Source organism: Zalophus californianus, chromosome 2 (assembly GCF_009762305.2).
Source record: "Zalophus californianus isolate mZalCal1 chromosome 2, mZalCal1.pri.v2, whole genome shotgun sequence".
NCBI lineage: Eukaryota > Metazoa > Chordata > Mammalia > Carnivora > Otariidae > Zalophus > Zalophus californianus.
Window position 1 is genome coordinate 5,014,821 of NC_045596.1, and position 26,911 is coordinate 5,041,731.

At 49.2% G+C, this 26,911-nt stretch overlaps 1 protein-coding gene across 2 annotated transcripts in view; it reads left to right on the forward strand.

Moving 5' to 3' along the window:
- Positions 1–26,911, forward strand: part of LOC113924622 (janus kinase and microtubule-interacting protein 1) — a 251,395-nt gene that overhangs the window by 168,171 nt on the left and 56,313 nt on the right. Inside the window, exons 8-10 of one of the 2 annotated variants that reach the window (XM_027598632.2) lie at positions 10,901–10,949; positions 19,562–19,686; positions 24,219–26,291. In XM_027598632.2, coding sequence (XP_027454433.2) covers positions 10,901–10,949; positions 19,562–19,686; positions 24,219–24,461 — 417 coding nt within the window. In that variant the 3' untranslated portion in view covers positions 24,462–26,291. Of the gene's footprint in view, positions 1–10,900; positions 10,950–19,561; positions 19,687–24,218; positions 26,292–26,911 lie in introns of those variants that run through there. The other variant, XM_027598633.2, reaches the window with a different exon arrangement.

A 26,911-nucleotide genomic window follows, 5' to 3' on the forward strand; every position in this document is an offset into this window, starting at 1 on the left:
TTATATATTCCTGTTTATATGCAAGAGTTCAGAGAACTGGGATTACTGGTGCAGAGTGGGGGTAATGATGGTTCTTAATACATATTGCAGAGAGCCTTCCCAGCACTGGCACCACTTGCAAAGCCCAAGCAGTGAACAGGGAATGTTCCTCACCATGCTCTCAGCCAGCAAGGGAGCTATTAGGCCTTTTTTCTCCTGCCACTGATCTGTGAGGAACATAATTCCATTTGCACATGTTGGGGCTTTTATCATATCCAGTATCTTTTGAAGTCTGTTTTTCATAATTTTCAATGTTTTTTTTCTTTCTGCTCTTCAGTTTGGGTATTTTTTTCTAACCCATCTTCCAGTGAATTCTCTCCCGGAGAGTCAGATTTACTCACAAACTCATTATTTTTGTTCTTAATTTTGCAATCCTAGAATTTCTATATGATCCTTTAAAAAAAAAAAAGGTTTTACTTATTTGAAAGAGAGAGAGCGTGTGCACAAGCAGGGGGAGGGGCAGAGGGAAAGGAAGAAGCAGACTTCCCACTGAGCAGGGAGCCCGATGCAGGGCTCGATCCCAGGACTCCCAGATTAAGACCTGAGCTGAAGGCAGAAGCTTAACAGACTGAGCTACCCAGGCACCCCTTCATTTTGTTCTTTTTAATTTTTATTTTATTTCAGCTCCCCTCCCCCGCCTTTTTTTTTTTTTTTTTTTTTTGAGAAAGAGAGTAAGCGCAAATGGGGTGGGACAGGGCAGAGGGAGAGGGAGAATCTCAAGCAGACTCTTTGCTGAGCACAGGACCTGATGCGGGGCTCAGTCTCATGACCCTGAGATCAGGACTTGAGCCGAAATCAAGAGTCAGATGCCTAACTGACTGAGCTACTCATTCCCCCCCTCCCATTTGGTTCTTTCTTTCTTTCTTTTTTTTTGGTAGCTTTCTGTTCTCTGATGAAATTCTTGTAATATAACGGTGGAGCATTTCAATCACAGTTACCTTAAGGTCGGTCTGTGTTCCCGTAGCTCTGTTCCCCACTCCCAGCAGCATGGGCAGAGGCCCCCACCTCTCCACGAGCTCACCGACGTTCATTACCCTCTGTTTGGTGATGACCATCTCAGTGAGCACGAAGTGTTAGCTCCGTGTGGTTTGATTTGCCTTTCTCCAGTGGCTGATGGTGTTGAGCATTTTTCACATGCCTACTGGCCATTTGTCTATCTTCCGTCGGAGAAATGACCATTCAGTTCTTTTGTCCATTTTGCAACTGGGTGGTTTATTTCTTTGTGGTTGAGACGCAAGAGTCTGTATATGTCCTAGATATGAGTCCCACATTAGATATGTGGTTGGCAAATATTTCCTCCCTTCTGTTGTCTTTTCGCTTTCTTCTCATTGACTTTTTCGTTGCAATGCATTCACGCTGTTTCCTAAACCGAAGCAGAGAGGAGGTTGAATCCAAGCCTGCAAATATTATTGAGTGCCTTTTGAATAGAAGACCGTCTGCTTGGAGCTGGCGTTTTACTCTTTGAATACTTTCGGAAAGGTATGCCAAAAGAGCTGTATAGGAATGTTCATCAGAGCCTTGTTTGTGAAGCAAAGAAATGATATACATTTTCATAAAGAATGGGTTCAACAGATCATATTTCACCCTCATGCTGAAATAATATGCAAGATTTTAAACAGATGTGATCAGTCCGTATGTATTGACATAGAAATAACACCTTTGATGTAAATTAAGTGACAAAACCAAGATGTAAAACGTTTGAATAGTGTCATTTCCTATGTGTATATACATACGTAGGCATTCTGGTTGTGAATATGCAGGGTTGAGACCTGCGTGAGAGATCAGAAGAGGTTGGGAAGAGGAAGAAGGATTTTTATTTGTGTAGCTTTCTTGTTCTGACTACAGAGGGAACAAGAAGATGAAGGAGAAGAACTTCTAGAACAGCCATCTTGTTCTGTCTTAGGATTTTGTGGGTCAGCAATTTAGACAGGACTTGGCTGGGCAATCGTGCTCCACAAAGCATCAGTGGGAATGACTCGCTGGTATTCAGCCAGGTGTTGGGCTCGCCTGGAAGGTCCAGAGTTCTTCTACTCACGTACGCGTGCCGGATAATAATAATGGTTTACATTCAGTGAGCATTAACTGGATGTTCTAAGCAAAAGGGAAACAATTCATGGAGCCCTTGCTATATAACCCTCACTAATTGGGTAGGTGCTAATATTACCCCCACTTTACAGATGAGAAGACTGAGGCAGAAAGAGAGTGATTTGTACAAGGTCACAGTTCTAGTGAGTGGCTGAGCCAGGATTGGGACGCAGGGTGTTTGGCTCAGTTACCCAGAAGTTTAACATGGCACCAAAAAAACTGGCATGTCTGCAGGGGGAATCCAGGAATGCTTCCTGCCCGAAGGAAGAGGCAACAGAACTGGCCCCACAGCGGCAGTCTGGCAGTGCTCAGAGCATCCTTCCTCCTCTGATCTTGCGGAGACGAGGATGGGAAAGGTCCCTGTGCCTCACTGAGAAGCCCATGTGGGGGGGAAAGGGGACTAGAGCCAACCTCTCTGAGCCCAGCTTGCCTGGGGAGAAGCTGGCTGTGTAAAAGGGGACTCAGCATTCTTAAGCACGTTGGTTCTCTTTCACCTTAGCGAGCTTCAGAAAAACCAACTGTGCCTATGAGGTCAATATTAAATGTCTCTTTCGAGCAAATAGAGCTCGGGTTTTCCCCATTCTAGATGTTTAGTCCATCTTTATTATTTAAAAAAAAACTGGGAAGAAGAGAAATACCCCCCAAATTCCCATTTGAATCTAGTGTTTTCGTGTATTTTCTTCCAGTATGCTTTACATGTGTCTGAGATCCCACCACACCTACATGTCTGTGTCCTGCTTTTCCTGCCTGAGAATAATCCAGAAGGCCTGTCCTTGTCTGTCCTGAGCCCCGAATCTGCTGTTCGTGCTGGAGAACAAAGCACGAGATGCTGCAGTACATAAAGCTGCTGGGCCTTTGCTCCGTGGTCAGGTCCGTCTGTCCGTCCTCCCCGCTCCTGCCCCCTCTTTTGCATTCTCGTATATAAACACCGTGATGCACACATTTTATTAGAAAGATTTTCCCTACATAGCCAGACGTGTCTTTAGGACAGATTCCCAGAAGCGGCCTTACTGGCCCAAATGTTCTTCGCCATTCGGACGTGTTGTTTGTTGGAGACGACACATTTCACCTCCGATGTGACACCTGGATTTGGGAAGTGGACCCCGAGGGCCAGCCCTTTCTGTCCCGTCTCCGGGCGGGGTGCAGAGGGGGCCCTGGGCCCCACTGACTCACTGGCCCGACCCATGCTGGGGCCTCGGTTTCCTTAGATGTTAACTCAGAAATGTGAGCCACGCAAGCCCTCAAGCCCTTCTCCCTCCCAGCGCTCCCATGTCTGTCAGATGCTCCGGTCTACGGCTGTGACATGGAGTGATGGTCATTCGCACTCACAGCTTCTCCTGACGTCAGCGGTGGAAACGTCCACTGTAACGCCCTATGAAAACGTGAAGCTTCCATGCTCCGCCCTCTTGTTTTTATCATTTCCTTGTACCTTTTTCTTCAACGAGGACCATAATCCCTTATAAACTATGAAGGCTGCCATATGCCAGGGACTTCACACAGAGTTTGTTCTAAGGTCCACAAGCAGCATGTCAGGAAAAGGGAACATGAGCCCCACCTTACAGATGGGGAAAACTGAGGCTCACAGGGGAAGTGACCTGCGCATAGTCACACAGAGCTACTTGGTAGCAGAGCCATGATTTCATCCAGCTCTATCTGATGCCAAAGGCTCCCCTCAGCCACACGGCCCCTCCAGGAGGTCAGATTCATGAAGAGCCCAGTAGAGTCACTGTCACCATCAACAAGGCCACCTTCTCTTGGGGGAGCCGCACGTACGATGTTCAGCAGATGCTGGCCAAATGCACGAGGCCCTGATGTTTTGGGGTGGTGTGGTCCAGGGGGCCCGGGGAGCCCCACCCAAGTGTGCTGAGAGCCCTGACCTCCGAGTTAGAGCCCCCATTCCTGCCCTGCCTTCTTGCCGGGACTGGGTGTCCAAGTACCGCTGCCTAGGGGATGTGCCCAAGCCTCTGGGCAAAAAGTCCTGGCAGGAAAGGATCATCACCTCCTCCTCTGACGGAGCAGAAGAGCACACCAGGAGGGAAGGAGACTGGCCCAGGGCCACCCTCGAATGACGAGAGTCTGTCATCCCCTCCAGACACGCACAGACACGAGAGGTCATTTCAAGGTGGGAGGGTCACTCACTCATACCATTTGTATGACAAATCCCTCCCAAGGGCCATGCTGTGCCCAGCGATGGGCCAGCGAAGGTGCAGGGATCCAGGGCTGTGTCACTCTTGAACTTGAGTTACTCCCAAGCTATGTGGGAGACAGACCCACAAATATAAAAATCAACTGTCGTGATAGAAGGAAGCTGGGAGCCAAGCACAGAGGGACACGAGCTCCTTTTACCCTGGTGCCCTTAACGATGCCCATTGTACAGATGAGCAAGTCGAGGTGTAGAGAGGAGCTTGGTCACAGAGATGGTCAGTGGCGGAGTCCACACTCTTGACCCCCTGATCCTGGACCCTGTATCCAGAGGGCAGTGGGGAGCCCCTGGCGGGGGCAGAGTGCAGCAGTGTGGTGACTTGTTTTCAAAGCAGGTTCTGGCTTCTGGGCACGGGGAGGAATTGCAGGGAGGGGGCTGAGCTAAGGCAGTGCTGAGGGATGCAGAGCAGGGACCCAAGGCCCCAAGCCCAGCTCAGCCGACCAGCCCCTGAGGGTGCCCGGCATCCGTGGACCCACCTGGCTGTGTCTCTGCTCCCACACCTTCAGGCCAAGCTGGCTTCCCTGGTCCAGAAGTGCCGGGAGAGGAACCGCCTGATCATGCACATACTGCAGGAGCTGTGCAGACACGGGGCGGAGGATCGGCTGCTCTCTGAGATGGCGCAGAGCATGGGGGACGACGTGGTGCTGGCTGAGTACGCGGCCACCTTCCTGGCTCCGGGGCTCCCAGAGGTAGTTTCCATAGACAGCGCTGTCCCCCTTCCGGGGGCAGCTGTGGGCCCGTGAGCTCCCTGTCCACCCGCCTGACCTGAACTGTCCCTCCCCGCTTCCGTCCACTGAGCCCACCCAGAACGTGCCTAAGACTCCGGCCCCGTGTTGGCGTCCGTGCTCCCAGCTGGTACAGGAGGGTGATCTGGGCGTCCTTACCCTTAAAGTGCTTACACCCCAGTGCGGGAGACAGACACACGAACAGCGTCAATACAGTGTCCTGCGAGCACCGGGGGTTCTTTCACTTGTGCCCCAGGGCCTTAGCGCTCACCACTCCCCCCACCCCGGCAAGAACCTCCTACCCATCCTCTGAGACGCAGTTCAAGTGTGACCTTGTCCAGGGAGACTTCCCTGAGTCCCATGGACCACGGGGTTAGCCACATCCTCTGTCCTCCGTGGCATATCAGAGGGATTATCCCCTGCTGTTGTGGGAGCTTTGTCAGCACCCCTCTGTTGGGGCCAGAGCGGCCCCATAACCATCTCTGTCTCCCTAGTGCCTGGTCCAGAGAAGCTGCTCAGGGAATACTTGTTGAGTGAATGAAATCAGGAACTAATTCAATGAGGATCTCCTCTCCTAAGAGCCATCCAAAGAGGAAACAGGCCCAGAGAGGTTGGGAGGCTGACTCAAGGTCACACAGCCTCTAGGCAGTGTGGATGGTCGTGGATGCCACTCCACGTGGATGCCGTGGAGTCTGGGCTGCAGTGCGGGGTCTGGCACATCACCCAGGTCTGGTCCCGAATATCTCTGTTCAGGGGTCTGTGTTCATGGTGCGGTGGGTGCTCAGCTGAGGCCACAACTCACCCTCCTTCACACACAGGCAGGCACACAAACTCATTCCTGGGGACCAGCCAGCAACACCCCCCCTCCCCAAACGCAGCTTCTGATGGTGTGAGGGCGAGGTACAGTTCCTTCTGTAGACAGAGCCGGCCCTGTTTTCCACACTCCTGCTCAGCAGCTCAGCACTAGCTCTACTCCCCCACTCCTTGGCCCTTCCCAGCCCAGCTCTGCAAGGCGTGCTTTCTCTGTCCCTTCCGTTCCCCCACAGCCCAAGAGGCGGAGACCTGGAGGCCAAGGGGTCTGCTCAGGGCTGCATGGTGACTCGGTTCAGAGTCAGAATTTGAATCCAGAGTCCCAGACTCCCAGTCCAGTGCTCATCTCTTCGCATGGATGGTTCAAGCCTCTTCAGAGCCAGCATAGGGCTGAGGAAAGAAGTTAGCAGCTTGCTGAAATGCTTGGCACAGTCTCTGTTGACTGGGGCAGGAGGGAAAGCAGAGTTCCAGGGGTTGGGATGCAGTAGGTGTCACGTGGGAGGGCCAGCTGGCTGTGTGCTGAGGGGGCATCTTAGCACTGAGAGCCCCACCCTCCAAGGGCTTCTCTGAAACTAGAACTAAAATGTTTGCTGGGATTGGATAGGCTGATAGGCTGACTTACAATGACCAAATTCAGAGAGACTGATGTATACACCTAAACACTAATTTATCAATTTCCTGTGAGAACTAGAACCATGTGCAGGCTGATGGATTGGATGGATGGATGAAAAAAATGTCAGCATATTCTTCCTCTAAATGGCAGAGTTGTCTGGAAAGTCAAGTTCATTCATTCATTCCTTTGTTCATTTGTTACTCACTGAACACTTATAATCATTTATAATCAGAATCCTTTTGGACACTGGGATGAGAACAGAGAGAGTTAATGGTATTGTCAGCCTGATTTCATTCATTTCCTGTAAGGATGTGCTCCTGGGGCCTGGACGTGCCTCCCGCCGGGCCAGGATGTCTCCCCGAAACCTGTTGAAAGCTGTGGCTAGTTATAAGCTTCTACTGTTCTAAGGTGGCTTTGAATCCACCCTGACTCATTTTGCATTACTTTACAGTTCCGCTCTCTAAGAACACCCCCATTTTCATGATTGGGGCAGGGGTGGGTGACTCATTGTTCTCTGTGCAAACCACAAAATCCACAGATACTTACTGAGCACCTATCGCCATACCCCAGACCTGGTGCTGAGCGGTGCGCAGAAATGGTGAAGCGGACAGACCAAGTGGACAAGAATCTTACAGGCTCCGAGCCTCAGTTTTCCCATCTGTAAAATGGCAACAGTATAGCCTACATGGCAGAGTTGACCTGAAGACAGATAATCTGTTAAGCATCCCATACAGGGGGTCCCACTGGGTAGGAACCTGGCCTTCGTGTGGGCAATTGTCAAGAGGGCACACTCTGACATCAGGGAGCTCCACCACTGCCTGTTTGCCATAGGAGGGGACACTTATATGTACCCCTTAACAGTGCACGGGCACTTCCTGCATGATTTATGAAGCTCACTCAGGAGGTCCTTCCACGGGGAAGAAGCCTCATTATCCCTTCCCCAGATGGGAAACCTGAGGCTCAGTGGTTGCAAGTCTGGCTCAAAGACACACATCTCTGAGTAGCTTTCTAGCTCGGCCTTCTCGGTGTGAAACTGCTTCGCTGAGCCCAGCTGGGATTTGACCCCAGTAGGGGGCTTCTGGGTCCTGCCACTGCAGTCACGAGCCTGTGGGAAAGGGGGTGTAGCAGGTGCATGTGCGCTGTTGGGAGTCTGGGCTGCAACGCCGGGTCTGGCACATCCCACGTCCTCAATGAATTGATCCCTCTTGTTGCTGGAAGGCCAACCCTCAGCGTGTGGCCACTAGGCAGTGATGTGTCTAAGAAACCAAGGGTGGTGCTCCAGGCTGGCTGGATGGAGGGGCTGGGTGCCGAGGGGAGCAGTGGTGGGAGACTGGAGTGGGTGGGAGGTCACTTGTGCTTCATTCCTGAATGAGTGGGGGGCCAGCGCTGGTGTCGGAGCGGGGTCGCTGTGCTTCGGGAAGGCAGATCCAGCAGGCGTGTGGGCTAGGCCGGGCTGCCGGTGCCATGAAGGCCGTGCACATGGCAGCTTGTCTAGTTCAATAGCCAGTGACTTGGGCTGTGAGGACCGAGGGCCAGGCAGCCGAGCAGAGCCTTGGGGGCCACCGAGACCCTTGAGGTGGTGGTGGCAATTCCTCCTGCTGGCAGCTGGGCACTGACTTTATGGGCACTGACTCTCATTTCAGAGAACACAGATGGAATTCCCGATGCAGGTTGTGGAGCCTGGCTTGCAGCCTGGGAGTCCTGCTCGGCTGGCTGGGGAGAGACACGTGTGGGCTCGGGGTGGGATGCACCAGAGCAGAGGGAGCACTGAGGCTGGGCAGCAGGGCCGGCCTACATGCCAACTGAGGCCTTGCGGAAACATCTCTGGGAGGGCCTGGACCCTGGAGGCTCAGGATGTCTGGTCTCTGCCCTTGGGAGGAGACCCACACTGACCACAGACGTCCAAGGAAGGACAGGCTGCCATTCGTTTGTTCACTGGACGTGGCGATTATGGCCGAGACTCAGCCCTCCCCTGTTCCAGCATGTTCCATGGATTAGCTCACTTCATCCTCCCAAGGCCCGCTTTATCAGGGGGAAACCGAGGCTCAGAGCAGTCAAAGAGCTAGTCAGGGTCACACCTGGGGCCGGCAGACTGGGGTTCAGAGCTATGTCCGCCCACACTCCTGCCCTTGGAGTAGAGTGCTCACACCTGCAGCAGATCACTCGGGTCAATGTGTATCTCCCGTTGAGTTGATGATTTTCTTGCCCTGGTGGGGCGGGTGATAGATGGTAAGCCTCGGCCCTCTGAGCACCTGTGCCTTTTCCTCGGGGCTGCGTCTGAGTCTCTTAGTCGGCTCAGGCAGCTGTAACAGAATCCCACAGGTGGGGGTTTAAACCACAGACATTCATTTCTCATGGTTCTGGAGCCTGGAAGTCAGAGATGAAAGTGCAGGCGTGGAGGGGGGCTGGTCCGGGGGTCATCTGGACTGCACCTCAGGAAGATGGAGGTGATCGGGGCAAGGGAGCTGCTCATTTCCCTCCTCTTGCCGTGCTCGTTTCTCTCCCCTCCACCTCCTGGAAAAAGCTTGCTTTCCTCTGAGTATTGTCAACAAGATCTATATATGGGCCTTCAGAAATGGATCTCGTCTTAAAAAGAAGCAGCGAGACTTGGAGCTCTAAACTCCCCTGATTCATTAAATCAACGACCCCAAGCCTGGGCCTCCAAGGATCCAGGCAATTATTTTCTCTTTAGCTTTTGCCTTTTATGAAGTTTAGACTATTCCCCAAAAGTTTACAGAGAGAGAGAGGCAGGGGGAGCGGAACATGTAGGGCAAATCTTTGCTACCCTGTGTGGAACATCCAGTAGATATCCATTCTCATTGTATTCCACCAAAACCCCGCAAGGGACTTAGTAGAATGTCCATTCTACAGATGGATAGGGCAAGGCTCAGGGAGTTCCACTAACTTGGCCAAGACCATGGAATTGTAAGCGGCAGAACCAGGATTCAGCCTGAGAGTGTCTGGCTCTGAGCCTGTCCAGGCTGGTGGGATACAGGAGGAGCAGGAAGCAGAGAAGGACCACTAAAACCCTGATCACATGCCGAATGCAGTGCCCCCTGGAAGCCAGTTGAACGGATCTGAGGCTGCCCTGGATACGAAGGTCAAGGAAACCTTGTTCTCACGTTGAAGGCATCTGCATCGAATGAGACGCGATCTAAAGCCAGGTGCAAGGGGAGGCATGTGTGTGGAGCACGGGCAGTGAGCAGAGAGGAGAGAGAGACTTGATGGGGAAGAGGCTTCCTGGAGGAGAAGGTACGCACACCAGGCTTGGAAGGATATAGGGGGGTTATGATAGCTGGAGGGATGGAATGAAGGCACTTGAGACCCGGAGACATGCATGAGGGAGGGCCCTGGGGTGTGAACAGTGAAGGTGCTGGAAGATGTGTGGTGTCCCGGGCATATAAACACCGAGCACTGAGAAGAGGCAGCGAGCATGCCTAGTGCAGAAGGCTCCAGTCAGCGTGTGGATTATGGTCAAGCCATAATCTGTGCCCTTGTGCATTAGCTGCCAGATTCGTCAGTCCCCTTTAGAGGGGACAGATGGTCCAGTTGTCCCAGCACAGCACACGGAGGGGCTTTATGACAGGCAGGTGGCTGAACTCTGCCGGGTGGAGTCAGGGAAGACTTCACACAGCAGGGGACATTTGAATGAGGTCATGGCATACACACAGGGAGAGAGCGAGTGAGCGCCGGGGCCTTCAGGCAGGGGGGCCGCTGATGTAAGTGCTTGCTGGGCACGGTGGCTGGGGAAGGAGGTACCCCAGTGACCATCTCACAGGGCCCCTGCTCTACCAGAAACACCCATGAAGAGGCAAGGGCGGGGCCGCTGGTCTGGCATCTGACCTGCCTTCGAGGCCAGCACTGATCTTGAACCAGTTAGGGGCTGCCAGGCCAACCAGCCAAGTTGCCATTGCCACACCATCTTGCAGCCCCCGTGCGGTCATGGGATCCAGGAGGACCACCACCCAGTCGATGGGGTGGCATGGGGGACTCGGGTTCCAGCCCGACCTGAGTTCCTGGGCGACTGAGCCAGGGACTCCAGGGGCAGCTCAGCGATCAGCTCTCACAATGTGTCGGTCGGACCTCCGTGGAGAAAGAATATTCCTCTTGGAAACTCTTGCCGTCCAGCTGCCCTCCATTTACCCACTTTCAACAGCAGTTTCTAAAACACATTAATCACAGGCTCTGTTTGGAGAATGAATTCGGGTGAAGGAAAGGCAGTCGTTTCCCTGCACCTGTATTCCCTCAGAGCCGGTCCTTCTCCTCTGTGGGCCACGGGCAGGGGAGGGACGGGTGGAGCTGCGCAGGGAATGTGCTTCCTGCAGGGAGGGGTGAGAAGCCTGCTTCGTTCCAGTTGCGGCCACCTTCGTGGGGCTTTTTCTCCTGAGCCGTTCAGAATAACTGCTGAGATGTCTTTTCTTCCAGACCAGCCACCATCTGGATGTCGAGTCTGAGAAGGCAGCTGTTGTAAGAGGTCAGTGCGATCTTCAATTAGGAATATCTCTGTGCTCAGACACGGTCCAAGCCAGCAGGACGACCTGACGGGTGGGCCTGGGTCAAGTGTGAGGTGAGGTGAGGTGAGGAACGGAAACCCGTTTTTCTCCCCCCTCCTTCTTGACTTGGCCCTGCCTTCTCAGTTCACAATGTAAGCAGAACACAGTCGGAAAAATACGGTCTCTGCAGAAGTAGCCCAACTCCTCAGCCCTGCAGTTTCACTCCTGGAGATTCATCCTACGTGAATAATTCTCTGTGTGGAAAAGCTCAATGGACAGGTGTATTCATGCCAGGGCATTTCTAATAATGAAAAACTGGAGGTGTTGGTGGGAGGCGGATTGCCCTCCATCATTGTTAGTTAACCCATAGACTCAATGAACTATTGGTCACTAAAATCATGCTGCTAAGCCTCATGTAATACCATAGGAATGATGATATTCTCCTAAATTTTTAAAAGCTAGGGAATGGAATGTAAGGGGTGATTACACTGATAAAGCTATATAAGCATATCTGGATGATTGGCAACATACGCTAGCAGATAAATTCTAAACGTGGTTACTTAGAAAGATGGTAATAGGGGTGATTGGTTGTGTTCTGTTATTTTTATTATGAAAAGAGAAATTAAGATGCTACCCAGGCAGGCAGAATTTCCGTGGTTAAGTGCAGCATGCTCTCAGCGTGGGGGAAGGAAGGCTTCTAAGGATTTGTTTAGGGATATGTTCATATCAGGGGCTCAATAGAAACATGGAGAAAGTATGGATGGTGTTGACTTTAGGCACCTGAGCTACTCATGAGATCTGCTCATCTAGCAATTCTTTTTTTTAATTTTTCATTGTTATGTTAATCACCATATATTACATCATCAGTTTTTGATGTAGTGTTCCATGATTCATTGTTTGTGCATAACACCCAGTGCTCCATGCAGAATGTGCCCTCTTTAATACCCATCACCGGGCTAACTCATCCCCCCAACCCCTTCCCCTCTAGAACACTCAGTTTGTTTTTCAGAGTCCATCATCTCTCCTGGTTCGTCTCCCCTTCCGACTTACTCCCCTTCATTCTTCCCCTCCTGCTATCTTCTTCTTTTTCTTTTTTCTTAACATATGTTGCATTATTTGTTGCAGAAGTACAGATCCGCGATTCAACAGTCTTGCACAATTCACAGCACTCACCATAGCACATACCCCCCTCAGTGTCTATCACCCAGCCACCCCATCCCTCCCACCCCCCACCACTCCAGCAACCCTCAGTTTGTTTCATGAGATTAAGAATTCCTCGTATCAGTGAGGTCATATGATACATGTCTTTCTCTGATTGACTTATTTCACTCAGCATAACACCCTCCAGTTCCATCCACGTCATTGCAAATGGCAAGATCTCATTCCTTTTGATGGCTGCATAATACTCCATTGTGTATATATACCACCTCTTCTTTATCCATTCATCTGTCGATGGACATCTTGGCTCTTTCCACAGTTTGGCTATTGTGGACATTGCTGCTATAAACATTGGGGTGCACGTACCCCTTCGGATCCCTACATTTGTATCTTTGGGGTAAATACCCAGTAGTGCAATGGCTGGATCGTATGATAGCTCTATTTTCAACTGTTTGAGGCACCTCCATACTGTTTTCGAGAGTGGTTGCACCAGCTTGCATTCCCACCAACAGTGAGGGAGGGTTCCCCTTTCTCCGCATCCCCGCCAACATCTGTCCTTTCCTGACTTGTTAATTTTAGCCATTCTGACTGGTGTGAGGTGGTATCTCCTTGAGGTTTTGATTTGGATTTCCCTGATGCCGAGCGATGTTGAGCACTTTTTCATGTGTCTGTTGGCCATTTGGATGTCTTCTTTGGAAAAATGTCTGTTCATATCTTCTGCCCATTTCTTGATTGGGTTACTTGTTCTTTGGGTGTTGAGTTTGATAAGTTCTTTATAGATTTTGGATACTAGCCCTTTATCTGATATGTCATTTGCAAATATTTTCTCCCATTCTGTCGGTTGTCTTTTGGTTTTGTGGACTGTTTCTTTTGCTGTGCAAAAGCTTTTTATCTTGATGAAATCCCAATAGTTCATTTTTGCCCTGGCTTCCCTTGCCTTTGGCGATGTTTCTAGGAAGAAATTGCTGTGGCTGAGGTCGAAGAGGTTGCTGCCTGTGTTCTCCTTTAGGATTTTGATGGACTCCTGTCTCACATTTAGGTCTTTCAACCATTTGGAGTCTGTTTTTGTGTGTGGTATAAGGAAATGATCCAGTTTCATTCTTCTGCATGTGGCTGTCCAATTTTCCCAACACCATTTGTGGAAGAGACTGTCTTTTTGCCATTGGACATTCTTTCCTGCTTTGTCAAAGATCAGTTGACCATAGAGTTGAGGGTCTATTTCTGGGCTCTCGATTCTGTTCCATTGATCTATGTGTCTGTTTTTGTGCCAGGACCATACTGTCTTGATGATGACAGCTTTGTAATAGAGCCGGAAGTCCGGAATTGTCATGCCGCCAGCTTTGCTTTTCTTCTTCAATATTCCTCTGGCTATTCGGGGTCCCTTCTGGTTCCATACAAATTTTAGGATTATTTGTTCCCTTTCTTTGAAAAAAGTGGGTGGTATTTTGATGGGGATTGCATTGAATGTGTAGATTGCTCTAGGTAGCATTGACATGTTCACAATGTTGGTTCTCCCAATCCATGAGCATGGAACATTTTTCCATTTCTTTGTGTCTTCTTCAATTTCTTTCATGAGTATTTTATAGTTGTCTGAGTACAGATCCTTTTCCTCTTTGGTTAGATTTATTCCTAGGTATCTTATGGTTTGGGGTGCAATTGTAAATGGGATCGACTCCTTGATTTGTCTCTCTTCTGTCTTGTTGTTGGTGTATAGGAATGCCACTGATTTCTGTGCATTGATTTTATATCCTGCTACTTGACTGAATTCCTGTATGAGTTCTAGCAGTTTTGGGGTGGAGTCTTTTGGGTTTTCCACATACAGTATCATATCATCTGCAAAGAGTGAGAGTTTGACTTCCTCTTTGCTGATTTGCATGCCTTTCATTTCTTTTTGTTGTCTGATTGCTGTGGCTAGGACTTCTAATACTAATAGTGGACATCCCTGCCACGTTCCTGACCTTAGGGGAAAAGCTCTCAGCTTTTCCCCATTGAGAATGATATTCGCTGTAGGTTTTTCGTAGATGGCTTTTATGATATTGAGGTAGGTACCCTCTATCCCTATACTCTGAAGTGTTTTGATCAAGAAAGGATGCTGTACGTTGTCAAATGCTTTTTCTGCATCTATTGAGAGGATCATATGATTCTTGTTCTTTCTTTTGTTAAGGTATTGTATCACGTTGATTGATTTGCGGAAGTTGAACCAACCTTGCAGCCCAGGGATAAATCCCACTTGGTCGTGGTGAATAATCCTTTTAATGGACTGTTGGATCCTATTGGCTAGTATTTTGGTGAGAATTTTTGCATCCATGTTCATCAAGGATATTAGTCTGTAATTCTCCTTTTTGATGGGATCTTTGTCTGGTTTTGGGATGAAGGTAATGATGGCCTCATAAAATGAGTTTGGAAGTTTTCCTCCCATTTTTATTTTTTGGAACAGTTTCAGGAGAATAGGTATTAATTCTTCTTTAAATATCTGATAGAATTCCCCTGGGAAGCCATCTGGCCCCAGGCTTTTGTTTCTTGGGAGATTTTTGATGACTGCTTCAATTTCCTTAGTGGCTATAAGTCTGTTCAGGTTTTCTATTTCTTCCTGGTTCAATTTTGGTAGTTGACACATCTCTAGGAATGCACCCATTTCTTCCAGGTTATCTAATTTGCTGGCATAGAGTTGCTCATAATATGTTCTTATAATTGTTTGTATTTCTTTGGTGTTGGTTGTGATCTCTCCTCTTTCATTCATGATTTTGTTGATTTGGGTCATTTCTCTTTTCTTTTTGATAAGTCTGGCCAAGGGTTTATCAATCTTGTTAATTCTTTCAAAGAACCAGCTCCTAGTTCCGTTGATCTGTTCTGCTGTTCTTTTGGTTTCTAGTTCATTGATTTCTGCTCTGATCCATATTATTTCTCTTCTCCTGCTGGGTTTAGGCTTTATTTGCTGTTCTTTCTCCAGCTCCTTTAGGCATAGGGTTAGGTTGTGTATTTGAGACCTTTCTTGTTTCTTGAGAAAGGCTTGTATTGCTATATACTTTCCTCTCAGGACTGCCTTTGCTGTATCCCAAAGATTTTGAACAGTTGTGTTTTCATTTTCATTGGTTTCCATGAATTTTTTTAATTCTTCTTTAATTTCCTGGTTGACCCATTCATTCTTTAGTAGGATGCTCTTTAGCCTCCATGTATTTGAGTTCTTTCTGACTTTCCTCTTATGATTGAGTTCTAGTTTCAAAGCATTGTGGTCTGAAAATATGCAGGGAATGATCCCAATCTTTTGGTACCGGTTGAGACCTGATTGGTGACCTAGGATGTGATCAGTTCTGGAGAATGTTCCATGGGCACTAGAGAAAAATGTGTATTCTGTTGCTTTGGGATGGAATGTTCTGAATATATCTGTGAAGTCCATTTGGTCCGGTGTGTCATTTAAAGTCTTTATTTCCTTGTTGATCTTTTGCTTAGATGATCTGTCCATTTCAGTCAGGGGGGTGTTAAAGTCCCCCACTATTATTGTATTGTTGTCAATGTGTTTCTTTGCTTTTGTTATTAATTGCCTTATATAATTATATAATTAGCTGCTCCCATGTTAGGGGCATAGATATTTACAATTGTTAGATCTTCTTGTTGGATAGACCCTTTAAGTAGGATATAGTGTCCTTCCTTATCTCTTATTACAGTCTTTGTTTTAAAATCTAATTTGTCTGATATAAGGATTGCCACCCCAGCTTTCTTTTGGTGTCCATTAGCATGGTAAATGGTTTTCCACCCCCTCACTTTCAATGTGGGGGTGTCTTTGGGTCTAAAATGAGTCTCTTGCAGACAGCATATGGATGGGTCCTGTTTTTTAATGCAATCTGATAGCCTCTGTCTTTTGATTGGGGTAATTGAGCCCATTTACATTCAGGGTAACTATTGAAAGGTATGAATTTAGTGCCATTGTATTGCCTGTAAGGTGACTGTGACTTTATATTGTCTCTGTTCCTTCCTGATCTATGCTGCTTTTAGGCTCTCTCTTTGCTTAGAGGACCCCTTTCAATATTTCTTGGAGGGCTGCTTTCGTGTTTGCAAATTCCTTTAGTTTTTGTTTGTCCTGGAAGCTTTTTATCTCTCCTTTAATTTTCAATGAGAGCCTAGCTAGATATAGTATTCTTGGCTGCATATTTTTCTCGTTTAGTGCTCTGAAGATATCTTGCCAGTCCTTTCTGGCCTGCCAGGTCTCTGTGGATAGGTCTGTTGCCAATCTAATGTTTCTACCATTGTAGGTTACATCTCTCTTCTCCCAAGCTGCTTTCAGGATTTTCTCTTTGTCTCTGAGACTCATAAGTTTTACTATTAGATGTCGGGGTGTTGACCTATTATTATTGATTTTGAGAGGGGTTCTCTGTGCCTCCTGGATTTTGATGCCTGTTTCCTTCCCCACATTAGGGAAGTTCTCTGCTATCATTTGCTCCAATATACTTTCTGTCCCTCTCTCTCTTTCTTCTTCTTCTGGGATCCCAATTATTCTAATGTTGTTTCGTCTTATCGTATCGCTTCTCTCTCGAATTCTGCCCTCGTGATCCTGTTTTTGTTTATCTCTCTTTTTCTCAGCCTCTTTATTTTCCATCATTTGGTCTTCTATATCACTGATTCTCTCTTCTGCCTCATTTATCCTAGCAGTTAGTGCCCCCATTTTTGATTGCACCTCATCAATAGCCTTTTTGATTTTGACTTGGTTAGATTTTAGTTCTTTTATTTCTCCAGAAAGGGTTTCTCTAATAACTTCCATGCTTTTTTCAAGCCCAGCTAGTATCTTTAAAGTCAGGATTCTGAACTCTAGGTCTGACATCGTACTAATGTCTGTATTGAGTATGTTCCTGGCTGACGGTACTACCTCTTGTTCTTTTTGCTGAGGTGATTTTTTTCGTCTTGTCATTTTGTCCAGAGGAGAATAGATGAATGAGAGAACAAAATGCTAACAGGTTAACAATGTCCCCAGCAAATAAACTGTATACAAATCAGAAAAGACCTGAAACCAGGGGAAAAGAAAGGGAAAGAAAGAAAAAAGAAAGAGAAAAAAAAAGAAAAAAAAGATATAAACAAAAACAGAACAATACAACAAAAGCAGAATATGATCAAATATGATCAGGCTAGTGCATAGATCAGTGCCACACACTAGATTTTGGGCGTATTTTGGTCTGTTAGAAAAAAGTGCCTCCTAAAATTTTAAAGGAAGAAAGACATATATGTACAAAATAAGGGTTGATACAATGAAGGGATAGAAGATGACTGTAAAGATGAAAATTATAAAAGATTTTATAAAAGGAATTGATAAGATAAGAAGTTGTTTGAAAAAAGAAAGAAGAAGATTTAGAAAAAAAAAAAGGGAGAGAATGTGATCAGGCAGGAGACTAGAACAAAGCCATACACTAGTGATTTAGGGTATATTTTGATCTGTTAGAAGAAACTGTATCTCAAAATTTTAAAGAGAGAACAACTTATATATATATGCCAAAAATAAGGGTAACTACTATGAAGGGATAAAATATGACTCTAAAAATGAAAAATAGAAAATGTTTTTTTTAAAAAAAGGGATTGATAAGATGTTGGTTGAAAAAGGGAAAAAGAAAAATTTAAAAAAAACAGTTAAAAAATTAATTTTGATGAACTAATGAATGATGGTAAAAAAAAGCCATGAATTCTATGTGCAGTATTCCCCTAGCACTGGAGTTCTCCCGTTCTCCTTGATCGGTAAACTTGGTCTTGGCTTGCTGGCTGTTCGGGCTGATCTTCTGGGGGAGGGGCCTGTTGCCGTGGTTCCCAAATGTCTTTGCCGGAGGCGGAATTGCCCCGCCCTTGTCGGTCCGGGCTAAGCAAGCTGCTCGGGTTTGCTCTCAGGAGCTTTTGTTCCCTGCAAGCTCTCGGTACAGCTGGAGGACTAGGGCGAAAAATGGTGGCCTCCCAATCTCCACCCGGAGGAGCTGAGAACTCGGGGCCCCGCTCCTCAGTGCGCCCCCTGGAGAAAAGCAGTCATTCCCGTCTCCCTGGTCTCCGGCCGCACCCCGTGCTCACCCGGCCTGTGACCGTGCCTTTGTATCTCTGGCACCCGACCCCGTGTGGAGTCTCCAAACCCAGCAGATCCCTGTGGTGCGCTCCCGCGCCGCTCCTCCCCGGGGAGAAAGGGGAGTCTCCCCGGCTCTGCCGCTTGTTGGGTCCCTGCTGGAGGAGCAGTGGCCCGACTGGGCCGTGGATCCCAGTTTATGGCCACCCCGAGCTGAGAGCCCGCACCTTGGCTCTGTCTCTGCAGCTGGCTTCCCCGCCCCGATACCTGGTAGCTCTGCCGCACTCAGACACCCCCGGTCTTTCTGTCACCCCAAGGGTCCTGAGACCACACTGTCCCGGGAGGATTCCACCCCCCACTTAGCCACTGGAGCGACGTCCCTCAGCAGAGCCTACTTCTAAAAGGTCCGATTTTGTGCTCCGCGGCTCTATCACTTGCCAGAAGCGGCCGACGGAGGCCCCCTCCCCCGCCGTCTATCCTCCCGAATATCGCCTCGGATTCACTTCTCCGCACGTCCTACCTTCCCGAAAGTGGTCGCTTTTCCGTTCAGAGAGTTGTTGCTATTCTTTTCTTCGATCTCCTGTTGAGTTCGTAGGTGTTCAGAATGGTTTGATCCCTATTCAGCTGAATTCCTGAGACCAGACGAAATCTAGGTCTCCTACTCCTCCGCCATCTTGCTCCTCATCTAGCAATTCTTAATACAGGATTCTGTACTTACCAGCTGTATATTCTTGGAGGAGTTAATTAACCTCTCTGAGTCTCAGAGTCTTATCTTCTAGAGGAGGACTATAGGACCTTTCTCAGGAGTGTCTAGTGCCTGGCCCAAAAAGAGAGACCTTTTCCCTGTCTTTGGCCAGGCTGGACCTGTCCTCCTGTACCTTCCTCTCCTATCCTTGCAGTCTGGGTGAGCATCCGTTTTCACGGTTGGAAGGGCATAATTCCACTTGGTCCTGCATCTGCCAATAATTTGTGCCAGTGTCCTTCCTTCTCTGGGCTCAGCTTCCACACCTTTAAAAGAAGGAAATGTGCTAGATTGATTGAGTTATTTGTACAGTCAACATTTCTGGAAAACTGCTGTGTACCAGATCCCCTGTAGGTGTTTCAGGGTTTACAAAGATGGGTCGGCTTGTAGAGGTGGTGGTCCCTGTATTGAATGAGCTGGCAGCTGGGGAAGGAAAGGTGAGGCAGGCAGGCAGTTTTCTAGGATAACCATGACCATGGCAGGACCATCAGAGGGGTATGAATGAAGCACTCGAGAGTTCGAGGATACCCGAGAGGGCCTCTGTCATGGGATGTGGGGATCTCGGAATAACAGAGACTGGAAAAGGTTATTCCAAGGCTCAGAGCCTTGTTGATTTTTAGAATAGATTTCTGGGTTGAGGCTTGACTGAGAATACTCTCTTCTAGCTCAGAAATACCTCCTGAATCCCAAAATGGACAGTATCATCATCCAAAGACCTTTGCATTCAGAGTCCTGGCCTGTTCCCGAGGCTGAATGGCCAGCACAGACGGCTCGACTGCATTCTCTGAAGGTAAGAGGCCACCTGTCATGTAATTTCTTAGATCAGCTTTTTTTTATTAAAAGTGTAACACACATACGGAAAGGGACCTAACTTGTAAGTGTACGGATCAACGAATTATCATGGAGTAATGCCCAGAAAGCCATCACCAGGTTGAGAACTGGAAAATGCCCAGCCCCACAGAGACAGACCCCTTGGTTTCCCCTCCTGGTCTCTGTCTGTTATCTCTTTTTTAATTTGTGGGTTTGGTCAAGTCGTGTGTTCTGTGTCTGGTTATTTTTCATCGAGAGCTGGACATCATGTGTGAAAACTTGAAGACATCATTTGAGGTTGATAATGTCTTCATCCAGAAAGGGCTTCCTTTTGCTTGTGACAGGTGATGAGGCCAGGACAGAGACAATTCCTCATGTCACAGCTGGTTCAGAGATGAGTTTCAGTACTTGCGAGGTCTGCTTTCCTTCCTATTCACTCTTACTCCTTGGGCACAGCCTTTTGGGGTCCCGACCAGAAGCCTGTAGTGTTTATCAGCATCTTTTGTCTGTGGCCCTTGTTGGTCCCATGAGGCTCTCAGAAGCTCTGCTTAGCCTTCGGCCTCTCAGCCACCACCAGCTCTGCCCTCACCTCAAGGGAAATATGGTCTCCACGGCCATGCAAGCTACTCCAGCTTGTCTCCTGTTTTCCGTTTAAGTCCCTCAGATCCTGACCATATTGGTAGCTCTTGGATGGTTTAAATAGATGCTGTGTTATGTTCTGTCCAGCTTTTCTGGTACTTACTGGAGGTTTGGTCCAAAATGTCCTAATCAGATGCAGCCCAAGCAGCCTTCTCTTTTCCCAGAGAAAATATATTTTACTTATGAGGTGTGGAGTCTGATAGGCCTGAGTTCAAATCCCAGCTGTAGTTTGGTGTGATGGTGGGCAGATTACTTAACGTGTCTGTGTTTCCACCTCCTCGTCTATGACATGGGGCTAATACCGCCTACTGCTAGTATGAGCACAAAATCAGGGAAGCAGGGCAGAATGTGTGTCTGAACAAGAGAGATGCTCAAGAGGAAAAAAAAAAAGCAGCCATGACTCAGGAGGCAACTGATCTTATTCTTAGCATTTTATTTGTTTCCTTCTACTGGCCATTCCTGTGGCTTCTCTCCTGCCTCCATGATTATATTAATTTTTTATCTAAAAGCTGGAGAGAGGGGCACCTGGGTGGCTCAGTCAGTGAAGCGTCTGCCTTTGGCTTAGGTCATGATCTCAGGGTCCCAGGGTCGAGCCCCACGTCGGGCTCCCGGCTGAGCAGGGAGCCTGCTTCTCTCTCTCGCTCCCTCTGCCCCTCCCCCCAACTTGTGCTTTCTCGCTCTCAAATAAGTAAAACCTTTAAAAAAATAAAACCTGGGGAAAATATTTACCTCTTGGAATTGTTGAGACAGTTCAGTGGAATCATAATGTGCTTACTATTCTGCCGGGTGCAAGAGACACACATTCAATAAATGTTAGCTATCGCTATTGACCTTCTTAAACCTTTTTTCCCCCCCTGACTGGTGACTTTCATTTTAAATTCCTCGTCTACAGGTTTATTGCCTAGGAATGAGAACTTTCTTTCCAGCTCTGGTCTCTTTCTAGGAAAATTACCTCTGACTTTTGATCTTTGGCCTGGCTTATCACAAGCAGGTGGGAGGTATTCTCAACAAAGGGAACAATGCCCGTCAAGACAGAGGGGTGAGTGCTCCTCAGGGGTTGGGGGAGCTGCGAGCCGTTAAACGTGGCTATGGCACAACCTGAGAAAGTGTACAGAGGAGTCTAGGAGATCCCAGTGATGGTGTGGATGAGAACAGCAATGGGAAAGAAAACCCCCACTCCCGCTTCTTCAATGCTTGCTTACTATGTACAATGCACTGGCTTTTCCAGTCCTCACGAGGGGCCTACAAAATAGGAATCAGCATTAACCCCCTTTCCCTATGAGAGAAGGTGAGGAGCAGAGGGGGTACACAGTTAGTAAGCGGCAGAGCCAGGGTCCAGCCCAGGCAGCCTGGCTCTGAAGCTGATGTGGACAGATCGAGTGGGGCCTTCCCTGGGGGGATGGGAGCAGTCCCTCCTACCTCCAGTGCAGCCCAGTCTGGAATTCAGTGTGAGAAAAAAACCCTCAAAGGTGTGCTCTAAGTGGTGCTGGCCAGAAAACGACAGCTACCGTCTCAAGGACGTGGTCGGAGCAGAACTTGCATGAATGAATGAACCAAAAGTGCACCCTAACACTCATATGGTCCCAGGTTTCTCCATTATTCTTTAACTTTCTCCAAAGTCATCGCCACGCCTGTAGGATGCCACTGGATGAAAACCCTTCCTTTGTTGGACAGAATTTCCAGCCCACAGGACGTTTTTGGGCCTTTGCAGCAAGATGAGGGAATGTCAATGTTGACATTTCTGTTTCCATGCTTCACCCAGCACTTGGCTGTGGGGGGCCTTCCTGAGTAATTAGAGAGAGGCTGGTGGGCTCTTTCTCTAGAGGGTCACATGGGCACCTCGCTCTCACCCCCCAGCACAGCGCTGTCACTCCCCTGCTCAGTTGTGCTTTTGCTCAGTCGTAAAGGACATTGAGGAACAGAGCCCTCTGCCTTGCAGAAAAACAGATTGCAAGCCATGGATCCAGGCTGGCTTGGGGCAACAGCTTCCTACGGGGAAAATGAGTTTGTTAAGTAATTGCACCAGGGGATCAGTGAACCGTCAGCAAAATGAGGTCATTTTTGAAGGACAGTAACTAAATTTGTCACATGTCGCAATTCTATTATTTTATGGTTGAGCTTAGACCACAAAAAAAAAAAAAAAAAAAAAAAAAAAAACCCGAAGGGAGCCTAAAAATACACAAAAATATCCTGAAAAGGCTGGTAAACCTTTGGTGATTGAAGAAATATTTGTCCCTATGTCACATTACCCTGATCCTGTCACTCGGTCACCGAAGACCCCTCATCCATCCTGTGTTTAACAGCAGACTGTAATGGTGAACAGTGCGGGCTCGGGGGTCCTGTGGCCTGGGCTCACATCCTGACTTTGCCTCCTATTGGCTGTGTGGCCATAGGCAAGTCACTTAACCTCTCTGGCCCTCTGTTTCTTCATCTGTGTAATAGGATAATAATACTAGTTACCTCTCTGGGTTCAAGACTGAATGAATCAATATGCATACATTGCTTAGCATGATACCTGGCCCATCACAGGAGCTCAATGAATGTTCACCATCGTGGGTTGAACCATATGAAATACGCCCCCGTCCTACAAAATCTGTGGTTTCATAAGGTTTAAACTATTCTTATTAGGATAAGTCCAGGTTCCTTAAGTCGCTGTTTGCATTCAGTGCGTACATTACTCTACATGGAATGACCTTCAGTTTTTAACACCGCAGAATCCCGCTCCTTCCCCAAAGTCTGGCTCAGACACGGCCTCCTCCAGGAGGCCTTCCTACTCCTCAGTGTGCAGTGGTGCTTCCTTCCTGGGTGCTCCCTGGCGGCTGCATGGGCCTCTCTTCCGGCTCCATCTCTGCAGAATTGCTGTACATGTGTCTGTCTGCCTGTACCGCTGGGTGGGGAGCACCCTGGGGGAGGGGCTGGTCCAGGCAGGGCCCGCAGGGCGGTACTCGGTGCCCCTCACCCCCTCTCCTTTCGCGCTCTGCCTTTCTCAGCCATCGTCCACTGCTGGCACTGAGAGGGCGCTGAGCGTGCACCATTGCGCACGGTCACTGCCCCCCTGGGGTCGCCGGAGAAGTGTGCGCCATTCCACCTGTCTGACTGCTGAGGCACAGACCGCTAGTCTGTCAGCCAGGGCACTGAGCAGGGATGGAAGTAGGACTTGCACTGCTGAGCACAGGGGTCCTTCCTTCCTGTCATTTGCAGGGAAGGCGTATGATAAACGCGGGATGCTGGGCATGAAGGGCTGAGACTGTGTAGAAGCTGCTGGGGGAGCTCCAGGAAGAGTGGGGTCTTGAGGAGGTTGGGTGGCTTGGGTTTGAGCATTGAGCTAGTCTCGCCAGAGCGGCATAGATGTAGGTAAGCTATTTAGAGTGTGTGAAACAGGCACCGGGTTCCTCATCCGTCGTGCGGGCCTGATGGCCACCTGGCGGGAGGATTCCGTGGAGACGGGTGAACCAGTTCATTGAGAAGAGCCTTGGGCAGTGCTGGGCATGAGGTCGGCATCCCGTTGATGCCGATTTCCTTCTGATGGGACGGTCACCATCTCTCGACCCTGCGAACAAGAAACCTTAGAGCGGACCCCTGCTCTGTGGGGACAGCCATCAGCAACCCTCTTGGCAGACACCTGCTGGGTGATGTGGTGGGAGCCACCCCCCAGCCCTGGCTCCTCACCCACGGCACCATGATGGCATTGTGTGCCTCGTTGAACTGTCAGAGAAGGAAATGAGCAATGCAGGGGGAGCCCTGGTGGGAGGCCTGGAAAGTGATCAATACACATTCCTCATCATTGCCGTCTCTTCCCTGGACGAATGTGGGATCGGGGGCTTTTATGAACATGTAGAAGCAGAGATCATTTCATTCTGCTCTTGCCTCCAGCTTCCCCTGCCCTCGGGGTGGACGTCTGCTCCTGGAGTGTGCCCAGCTGAAGCCGCCTCAGAACCAGCACTCCCCACACAGCACCTGCAAGAAGGTGGACTGTCCTGTCCCATCCCCCGAGCTGATGGCCTCTCGCCACCCTCTGAGCTCCTGAGTCCTGCAAGGATCCTGGCTTTCCACAAAGAGCTTCGACAAAGCATTTGCAGCAATTCCCAGGTCAATAAATCACCGCTGGAGTTATAAATTTAATAGAACCACTCATGCTCTGGGGCCATTTCATAGACTCCATAAATATTTGAAGCAGAACCTTCAGACACTGCTTTAAGAAATTGGTAGCAATCAAAGCCCTCATTCAGTGGCAAGTGGTTTTGCCTTTGGCTTGGGCGGTGGGGGGATCCGTGTTGGTTGTCAGAGCTTGGGAGAAATGCTGGAAGGAGCTCGTACATTCTGAGGGCTTCGGCTTTGGCTAATGTCAAGGCAGCAGAGAGAGTATTTACTGTACCAAAACCTATTGAATGACAGGTCCGATGGTTCTCCACTGGGCATGATTCTTCCCAAGCAGGGAAAAATTTGGCAATGTCCAGAGACATTTTTTGTCGTCCCAACAGGGAAGTGCTCCTGGCTTCTAGGAGGCAGAGGCCAGGGATGCTGTTACACATCCCACGATGCACAAGACAGCATCCTACAACAGAGATTTCCAACTCAATGTCAACAGTGCTGGGGTTGGGAAGCCCTGGACTGGTCCGATAGCTCCTAACATCGCCAGCAGCAGAGAACTCTTTTGTTATGTTCCTGCCCTCAGGGCCCTTCCCCATGTTTTAGAAGATTTTTGTCTACTAACAGACAGGCTTAATTTAAGTAATTATATATTTGACATTTTAAAACATTAAAACCAACCAGAACTTTCTAATAAGCCCGATCATTCAACAGACACTTGTTGATATCCCACAAATGCCAGGAAATATAATGTGGAGGGTGAGGGGGTGACTCCCCGCCCCGGGAGCTCAGAGGGCAATGGGACACACAGGGACAAACAAAGCTCTGTGCAGCCCATGGTTAAGAGTGCCATGAGACGTGAGACAGTGGGAAGGGCCCTTTCTGCCTGGCTTCGGAGAATAAAGGTCATTCAGGAGGGAAGCCCTGAGAGAGCCCCTAGGCCCACTGAGGTGTTCAACACAAGGGTGAGGTAGGGAAGGGTGTCACAGTCGATGGGAACAGCATGTGCAAGTCTCTGAGTCATGAGACTGAACTTTGGGCGTGTCATTGAAGAAGTGTGCAGAGCAACCCCTTGCCAAGCCAGCTGCAAGCCCCTGAGAACAGGACTCATGCCCTGACCTGGGTGTAGGACTCAGGGGTAGAAGGAAAATGCATCCCTCCCAAGGGCAGGCTACCCAACGAGAGAATCACGGGAGCTTGGACCACATATGCTCAGATCCTGTCCGCAGTCTCAATCAGAGACATCATCTCTGTCTTTAGAAAGGGGCTGGTGAGGGGTTTGAGGCAAAGGTCAGGGTTACCTTCCCAGTGCTGTTCCCTCCTGGAAGCTCTGGTCACTGAGGGTCAGGGAGGTACCAGAACAAGAAACCTAGGACTCTCAGGGTAGCAGCCAAAGCGTGAAGATTTTATTTTAATGTAGTTTTACTTTTACATTGAAAAGTGCAGAGAGTTCCCACATACCCTTCACCTAGCTTCTCGTAATGTTGACATCTTATACACCTGACCACACCACAGTGACAGAAACAAACGGATCGCCAGTGATCACTAACGCTGGTGTGTGACCTCCTCCTTTGGCGCCTTTCCCACCTTTATTTTGGGGCAACGCCATCAGCTTCGAGCATCGGGAATGTGATGAAGAGAGTATCTAACCAGTGAAGCGAGGGCCCAGCCAGCTGCTCCGCCCTGCTAAGCCAGCCGGATGCCCGCCAGGCCGCCCCCTCCAGGGGTGAACCATCTCCGGGTTCAGGTGCCCTGTGTCCTGTCCCTGGAGTGCTCCCCACCCCCTGCTTCGGCTCAGATACGGGGCCTTGGCGGAGAGGTGGCTGGGGGAGCCCATAACTGGAAGCCAAGGCGATCTTCGCAGCCTAACATGGTGATTCCGTAATAAATCATGTTCCAAAGCCAGAAACCGCTTATTCACCCAGCAACGCGCTCCTGCCTGGGGCTGGCGCTTTGGGTCACCTCAAGCTGGGTCATTGCTTCGTGCCGTGATCCCCTGGGGGCACTTTTGTGATGGCGGATGGAGGACTCTGGCATTTTCTTCGCCTCAACCACAGACCCCAGCCCTTGGACAGGGCCACCCCCTCAGTCCGGTCAGATGCCCCTGGGCGTGGAGGCTGTATCTGCTCGGGAGGCTGAGCGGGGTTGGGCAGGAACTCGGCATGCGGGAGCTGGTGTCAGGCCGCCCCCCGCACCAGAAGGCCACCATGAGTGACCTGACCTCCAGAGAGCAGCCAGATGGGCCAGCCCGGGCTGCTGCGGCAGAAAACAATTTGTCAGCCCGGCTGTCAGCGAGCGACAATGGTGGCCTTCTATGGGACCGTCTGGCCAGGCTCTGCAGCGCGGAAGCCCCGAACCCAAGCGAGGTAATGCACGTCCCCTCCCCCACTACTGTGAAAGGGCCCCACCTGGGCTTTTAAGTAAATCAGATGAGAGGGTTGGCCTGGCCCGTGGCCAAGCAGCAGAAAACGTTAAGG